The sequence below is a fragment of the Rhinoderma darwinii genome, chromosome 11 (genome assembly GCF_050947455.1).
Source record: "Rhinoderma darwinii isolate aRhiDar2 chromosome 11, aRhiDar2.hap1, whole genome shotgun sequence".
Lineage (NCBI taxonomy): Eukaryota > Metazoa > Chordata > Amphibia > Anura > Rhinodermatidae > Rhinoderma > Rhinoderma darwinii.
The window spans coordinates 3,452,927-3,461,598 of record NC_134697.1 but is presented as its reverse complement, the minus strand read 5'-3'; the positions used below and the strand labels follow the sequence as shown (position 1 = coordinate 3,461,598).

Sequence of the window (8,672 nt, the reverse complement as noted above, 5' to 3'; positions counted from 1 at the left end):
GAGCGGTGATGTCACTGCTGTATAATATAACTTATATCTGGAGGGCGGTGATGTCACTGCTGTATAATATAATATATCTGGAGAGCGGTGATGTCACTGCTGTATAATATAACTGATATCTGGAGAGTGGTGATGTCACTGCTGTATAATATAACTGATATCTGGAGAGTGGTGATATCACTGCTGTATAATATAACTTATATCTGGAGAGTGGTGATGTCACTACTGTGTAATATAACTTATATCTGGAGAGTGGTGATGTCACTACTGTATAATATAACTGATATCCGGAGAGCGGTGATGTCACTGCTGTATAATATAACTGAGAATGTAGTACTGTCAGTATATAATATCAGTAGAAACACTATATAGTATATAGTGTCTGGGCTATACATAATAATTCATTGTTGTCTGCCATGTCATAGGACAGTATACAAGATGTGGCATGCAATAACCATTAGACCTGGCAGAAAGCAGAGGGAAATGTGTATAATAAATACCTGGAGTTGCAGAATGACATCAGCAGCAGAGGATTTTTCTCACCATTTCTTCTGGCTGCTGACGTCACGGCATTGTATTGCAGACACCCCCCTCCTCCTTGCTGATTGGCTGTGGGAGGCTGAGGGATGTTTGAGGGTGGAGAGGTGAGCACGGAGCGGGACGATATGCCGGGATCACAATCATGTTCTGCTCCAGGGCGAGATGGAGGAACAGAGACCGGGAGATCCCCGCTAGTACCGGGCAAAGGGGTCCGGGAGCCAAAGCCACCAGAACCAAACTGCAAACATCCAGGACTGCAGAGCATATAACATCCAGGACTGCAGAGCATATAACATCCAGAACCAGGACTGCAAAAATATATAACAACCAGGACTGCCAAGCATATAACATCCAGGACTGCAGAGCATATAACATCCAGGACTGCAGAGCATATAACATCCAGGACTGCAAACATCCAGAACTGCAGAGCATCTAACAACCAGATCCAAACTGCAAACATCCAGAACTGCAGAGCATATAACATCCAGGACTGCAGAGCATATAACATCCAGAACCAGGACTGCAAAAGTATATAACAACCAGGACTGCCAAGCATATAACATCCAGGACTGCAGAGCATATAACATCCAGGACTGCAAACATCCAGAACTGCAGAACATCTAACAACCAGATCCAAACTGCAAACATCCAGAACTGCAGAGCATATAACATCCAGGACTGCAGAGCATATAACATCCAGAACCAGGACTGCAGAGCATATAACATCCAGAACCAGGACTGCCAAGCATATAACATCCAGAACCAGGACTGCCAAGCATATAACATCCAGAACCAGGACTGCCAAGCATATAACATCCAGAACCAGGACTGCCAAGCATATAACATCCAGAACCAGGACTGCCAAGCATATAACATCCAGAACCAGGACTGCCAAGCATATAACATCCAGAACCAGGACTGCCAAGCATATAACATCCAGAACCAGGACTGCCAAGCATATAACATCCAGAACCAGGACTGCCAAGCATATAACATCCAGAACCAGGGTTACAGAACCCAAAGTGTACAGAAACAGCTACAGAACCCAGAGCATCCAGAACCAGGGCTGCAGATCATATAACATTCAGAACCAGGGCTATAGAGGAAATCAGCGAAGCTCCTGGACCCTGCACCCCAGCACCCGGTGCCACCTGGCCTCCTGCACCCAGAGTCGGCAGAACCTCAGCCGCTGGAGATTGACACTTTCTTTACATCAGTGGATCAGCTGCTGGCACCGGGATCTCTGCCACCACTGACCCATTACTTGGGAGCACTTGCTCTCATGTTCCCTCAGTCACTCCTCCTCCACTGATCCCCCAGAATCTGCAAATTTCATGGGAGACTGCAGGGTGTCCCCATACTGCAGGAACCAGAGTAATCCTACAGAGACCAGCCACCTACTCCCCCTCCACGAGATGTCCCACCAGTGGACAGTGGGCATGGCTGTTCTGATGACCACCATCATCTTCCTAATCCTCATGGGCAACATCATGGTCATTGTGGCCATTGCCAAGAACCAGAGACTGCAAACCTTGACCAACGTGTTCATCACCTCCCTGGCCTGTGCTGACCTTATCATGGGGCTCTTTGTGGTGCCCCTGGGGGCCACCCTAGTGGTGAGTGGTACGTGGCTATATGGCTCCATCTTCTGTGAGTTCTGGACCTCAGTGGATGTTCTGTGTGTCACTGCCAGTATAGAGACCTTGTGTGTCATCGCCATAGACAGGTACATTGCCATCACCTCACCCTTCCGCTACCAGAGCCTGCTCACCAAGTCCAGAGCCAAGGGCATTGTGTGCACAGTGTGGGCCATTTCTGGACTGGTCTCCTTCCTGCCTATTATGATGCACTGGTGGAGAGACACTGATGACCCCGAGGCCCTGAGCTGCTATGAGGACCCTGGTTGCTGTGACTTTGTCACCAACAGAGCCTATGCCATCGCTTCCTCCATCATCTCCTTCTACATCCCATTGGTGGTCATGATTTTTGTCTACTTCAGGGTCTTCAAGGAAGCCAAGAAGCAGATGAAGAAGATTGATAAATGTGAGGGCAGGTTCCACCACAACCAGGCGCTGAGTAATGCCAGGTCAAGCAGGAGAAGACTTTCCAAAATGTTGGCGGCCAAGGAACAGAAAGCCCTGAAGACCTTGGGCATCATCATGGGCACCTTCACCTTATGCTGGTTGCCCTTTTTCTTGGCCAACATAGTCAATGTCTTCTACAGGAACCTCATCCCTGACAAGCTCTTCTTGTTCTTAAACTGGTTGGGTTACGTCAACTCTGCCTTCAACCCCATCATTTACTGCAGGAGCCCAGACTTTAGGAAAGCCTTTAAAAGGCTCCTGTGCTGCCCCAGGAAGTCGGACAGAAGGCTCCACGCAGCCACTGACCCGTCCAGACTTTCTGGAGGCTTCGCAAATTCTCTAGATACCAACGTATTGGCCACATGGTCTGAGTATAATGGGACCCAGCAATCCTTAGACCCAGCCTAGCCACCCACCCACCTGAGGACATGCTGGGATTGACCAAGGGCAGGTGGGCACCTGAGGCACCTGCACTTCACCTTTCATGAGATTGCTTTTTTTCTAAACAATGTGGGTTTCCCAGATGGGATCTCGGAAGCACTTTACTGATTGGGTCCGCTCAGGGATATCGAACCGGACCTCTGGGACCACTGTAGAAGGGGGTGGTCAGGAGGGATATCGAAGCAGGGCTTGCTGGCACTGCCCTGTCCTTGGCTGGCACTACTCCCAGGACCTCGGGTAGGGTTGGCATGACAGGTTTCCACGCTGCGGGCACAGTGTGCTGGGAATTTTCCTTCCTGTATTGATTGCACTTATTTGTAAGGATTTATTGCTCTTTTTGTTCCTTTATATAATAATTTCCTCCGACAGGAGATTGTGCAACAGGGAACGAGCTCTTTAATGGCTGAGTGCCCCTCTGGCTCTAGGTATCCGGGGCCCTCTGTGTGTCCGGGGCCCCCAGAACGTTTGCTGCATTGTATTTGTATTGATGTAATTTATTATTTGCTGATCTCTACCTCAGATTGTGCACATTGCACACGACACCTTATATGTTTATATTAAACAAACCATAATGTGGGGAGCTGGCGGATATACCAAGGGGGGGGGCTGGTGGATATACCCGGGGGGGGGGGGTGCTGGTAGATATACCGGAGGGGGGGCTGGCGGATATACCCAGGGGGTGCTGGTAGATATACCGGGGGGGGGGGCTGGTGGATATACCCCGGGGGTGAACAAGTGGATATACCCTGGGGGGGGGCCTGGTGGATATACCCCTGGGGGGTGAGCTAGTGGATATACCCCTGGGGGGATGGTGGATATACCCGGGGGGGGGGTCTGGTGGATATACCGGGGGGAAAAAGTGAGCTGGTGAATATACCCAAGGAGGGGGGGAGGGCTGCTGGATATACCCGGGGGGGGGGCTGCTGGATATACCGGGGGGAAAGTGAGCCGGTGAATATTCCCCAGGAGGGGGGGGGGGTTTGGATACATCGCTCTGTAGATTTGCACAATGTTAGGGCACTGCTGGTACTTTCGGACAAATGTCACAATTTACCAGGATTATTATCTTTGAGTCTCTCAAGATCTTTCCAACAAAGACTGTGGCCGCCAGCTCTCGTAGAACTACTACTCCCAGCCAGATACGCAATGCTGAGTGCTTGAGTCCCACAGGAGCTGCGAGCCAGCGTAGGACTCCAACTCTCAACGTAGCCGGTCAGTGTAGTGGGTCGGGCTAAGTTTTCTAGTTCCACAATATGCGAAGACGCATGAGGTTTGCTGGGCCTTGTAGTTCTCCAGGATCTCATGAGTCAAAAGCCACAGCATTCATGTAACCCCACGGGTGGATGAGGGGAGGGCGCTAGTTAATAATAATTCTGTAATGATGAGCGCTCGCTGGGGGTCACGTATATAAAATGTCTCCGCTGTGTGATGAACATGGCGCCAGCAGACGCTCAGGACGATTATTCCCTTATTGGCGTTCCTGATGCTTCTCTGAACTGAAAATGTTGCAAAATATTTGATGCCCCTGATGCACATTAACCATTATAGGATTTTGTTGTGTGTCAAAGCAACATGAGAAAGGGGCGGGGCTATCATGGCGGCACCTTGCGCCCAATTTATAAATTTAATATAGGAGCATGCACTCAAGGACCAATCAGCGCCAATGTTTGTCTTTCAATCACCTGCGTCTATATTTATACATCTGCCCCAAGATCTCAAGTAGATGCGCCATTTCTATAGAGCGAATAGCGACATTTCCCAGGAGTGATTCTTTATATACTGCGCCACCAGTACCAGGGAGATTCTGAATAAAATAAAACCCGTTTGGACACAATTCCCTGTGCGGTGTGTTATTTCTCTGTGAATGATGATGATGAATCCAGAACGTGATAGATATCAGAGTTATTATCTTGTATCGCAGACTCCGGCCGGCACTCGTCTCTGTTAGAGATATGGGGTAAAAAAAAGAATACAATTCAATAAAAGGAAATCAAAAACATGTCGCCCATAGCAACCAATCAGAGCTCAGCTTTTATCTTTCAAACTGCTCTGCAAAAATTAAAGCTGCGCTGTGATTGGTTGCTGTGGTCGGCATGGCCGGTTCTCCCGTGAGACTGATTTCATGGATGAGGCCGATTGGAGCAGATTTATCGAATCTGCCTGACAATAAAACTGTCCTTGTCACCCACAGCAACCAATCACAGCTCAGCTTTCATTTCCTAACCTGCTGTAGAAAAATGAAAGCTGCGTTGTGATTGGTTGCTGCTAGCAGTGACCAGGACAGTTTTACAGTTTTGACATTGCCGCCATACATGATAGCGGAGAGAAGCTGCCGGCACCAGAGCGAGGAATACGCGGCCGCGTTCTCCTGTCCTCATAGATGAACATGATTTATGTCCTGTTATATAAATATTTCACAATCTCAGACAATGGGGACTGGCGTTCATACCTTCATCCTACACTTTTCGTTCCCACGGGGCGTTATTTTACGCGGCCGTTTGTAAAAAAGAAATGCATGTCACTTCTTGAGCCGTTTTCCATTGTCTCAATAGAAAAACGGACGAAAAGCACATGATGTTTTCCCTTGAAAACAGCTCCGTATTTTTCCGTGTGAACATCGCCTCACACATCCCGGGAAGTCCTAGAGACAGAACATGAAATCTATGTCCGCTATGAGCAGATGTAGATTTGCAACATTTTCCGTCTTTACACTTGTCGGACTCCTGCTGCCCCACCCCCCCCCTCCACTTAACTCCGCCCATTTTCCAAAGCAATGAGAGGAGAGAATAGTCACAAATTTTAGCACCAAAATTTGCAGCTTTTTTATAACAGAAAAATTGTATAAAGCTAATAATAAATTCCCCTATTGTATCACTCCCATCATCCCTGTCCCCAGGAGCTCACAATCTAATCTTCCAATCTCACATACAATGTAATCACTCCCATCATCCCTGTCCCCAGGAGCTCACAATCTAATCTTCCAATCTCACATACAATGTAATCACTCCCATCATCCTTGTCCCCAGGAGCTTACAATCTAATCTTCTAATCTCACATACAATGTAATCACCCCCATTATCCCTGTCCCCAGGAGCTCACAATCGAATCCCTATTTCACATACAGGGGGCGCAGACATAATCCTCGTCACTGCGCTGTCATCACAGCGGGGGGGGGGGGTGATGGTCTGTAGTATGGAGGAGAATCGCCGGCTCGATAGGGGATCTGTCCCATTCCCACAGGCTCTGATTCACGCCATATTCCACATTGTATTCTCAGCGCCCGCCAAACAGCGACAAATCATCAATCATCTCCTGATATCAACAGTTAAAGGGCTAATCCCTAAAAATACCAATAAATCTAAATCCTGGAATCGATATCAATTCTATTCCGCCGTCTCCTAATTAAATCTGTTCCTCGGGAAAGCCGGGTGACAACCGACATAAATAACCACCTTCACCGTCTCCACGTGGGTCATCATCCAGCTTTTCTAGAGTCCTGAACATTCCGGGACAGTTGGCAGGTATGGTTTAGACTGGAGTATTGGCGTTATACGTATGCTCCAATATCGTGAGTGATGAGGGTGTGTAGACTTTTGCAACCATTTTTCTATTGCTCCAATACATTTAATATAAAATAAAAATAGCAAATAGTCTCCTACCATTTTGTGTCTACAGCTCCTATGCAGCGCTATGTGTCTCCGTGGTTACAGACTACAAACAATCCCTGTGTAGTCTGATCCTGCAGTCACGTGTCAGTAAGAAGCAGGGGAAGACTGCAGGATCAGACTACACAGGGATTGTTTGTAGTTGTAACCACGGAGACACATAGCGCTGCAAAGGAGCTCTATACAAAAAGAGTGGGATATTTTATATCGAGGCCATTGGCAAAGTTGATTTGAAGCAATAAACAAAGCTGGTTGCAAATATGTACATGCCCTTTAAGAAAAATTGTTAAAATTGTTGCTCTATTGGCGGTAGAGTAATTTATTATCATTTTGGCGCACGTCCTTAGCACGTTTTTGCCATTTGCTGCTTGGTGCTATATCAGGCGCAGGCAGTGAAGTGGTTACTCGCCGCCGCGTCTGGTTGTGGCGATAAAGGCGAAGTTAGTGTACTGGTAAATTAAAGATCAGGATATAATCTCTGCGGTGATGTGCGCGCTCCCTCCGGTGTGTGATGAATGTGTCGTACGCTTAATGCATCACCTGACACCAGGAGGAGAAATATCCGCAGACGGAAGTATCCGGAACTTCCCCGTCCATCACCGTAATAACGAATATAAACCTCCGACTAATATATAAAGAACAGATCTGATCATAATAATCACCCGCTCAGTCCTGGATTCATCACCGGTTACAGTCTCTGTGTCCTGCCACAATTCCATGCCATGCAGCACCCCCGATCTGACCTCTTATCCTGAGCCTCCTGGTCCAAGAGTAGAATGCCATAACGACAGTGAAGACTGACACATACTCAGCAAGACAAGAGGGATAATCTATCGTAGCTTTCCCACTGTCCTCAATGGAAAATCTGTAGTGATGCAATGATATTGGAGATAATGGATGTAACATGGCACAATTAGGGAGATTTGTCATTTCAGAGTATGGGAAAGCTGGGTGAAAATTCCTGTAGAAAGTATATTGTTTGTCACCCAGCTTTCCTATACCCTGAATGTCAAATACACTGACGCCATGGTGACACCCACCCTTCCTGGAGTGCTAAATCTTCCCAGTAGTAAGTGAGACGGGAGCAATCACCACATAAGAGTCCAGGAAAGCTGAGTGACAATCAGCATGGGGTTATCACCCAGCTTTCCAAGATTTCTGAATGACAAACCAGGGATATATCCTAAGAACCAGGTATCGATAGTTACAATTTGTAGTGGTATACCGCCCTCTCTTCAAGGACTGTGTAATAATACCATTCAGGGCTCTAGGAAAGCTGGGTGACGCTATAGTGGAAACACCAATGGCAACTATATTAGTTGTCACCCAGCTTTCCTAGTCATGAAGGGATCTTTGCTGACTTTAGGGGCCCCCACCCATCCAGGGTCTCTGCAGTCACTGTACGGGATCGTCTTCTATGGTATAGGATGGCGTTATCAGTGGATATAGACAGAAATAGCCGCGGAATCTGCGCTCTGGGGGTCGCGCTGCAGAATGTGAGGTATTCCCGGAGATGCTGGGGGTTGTCACTTACACTGTACTGTGGGTCTGGTGATGGGGCCCCCGACTATCGGTGTTATCAGTGAGCCATGGACGTGAAGTGGTGACTGCGGCCGCCAGTCCATGCCTGGAATATCTTCCACTTTCCATGGAATGTCACATGCGGTGGATCGGTGGCACATGATTATACGGCCTCTAGCCACGTGGTGACCTCGGCCCTGACATAGGTGTCAATATGGCCGCCATTACTGCTGTTACAGGGGGTCACTGCCTTTATACAGCGCACTGTCACCCAGCAAAGACTTGGGGTTCATGTACGCGGCCGAATCACAGACACGCATTGTGCGGAGCCAAAATATGGCGCCCACGGAACTGTACAGACCCAAACTGGACCCCCACATTGTGCCCTCGATGTCATGTTCCATTGGACGCCATATTACTG

At 48.1% G+C, this 8,672-nt stretch overlaps 1 protein-coding gene across 1 annotated transcript; it reads left to right on the top strand.

The window, feature by feature from the left end:
• The first annotated feature begins 711 nt into the window (after positions 1-711).
• ADRB1 (adrenoceptor beta 1) lies at positions 712-3,626 on the top strand. Its single transcript, XM_075842320.1, has one exon. The coding sequence runs from the start codon at positions 1,875-1,877 to the stop codon at positions 3,030-3,032; it is 1,158 nt and encodes a 385-aa protein (XP_075698435.1). The 5' UTR covers positions 712-1,874; the 3' UTR covers positions 3,033-3,626.
• The last annotated feature ends 5,046 nt before the right edge of the window (positions 3,627-8,672 follow it).

Bases quoted from the DNA above. Each gene is read 5' to 3' on its own strand.
- ADRB1 (XM_075842320.1), top strand. From the start codon at position 1,875: ATGGGAGACTGCAGGGTGTCCCCATACTGCAGGAACCAGAGTAATCCT.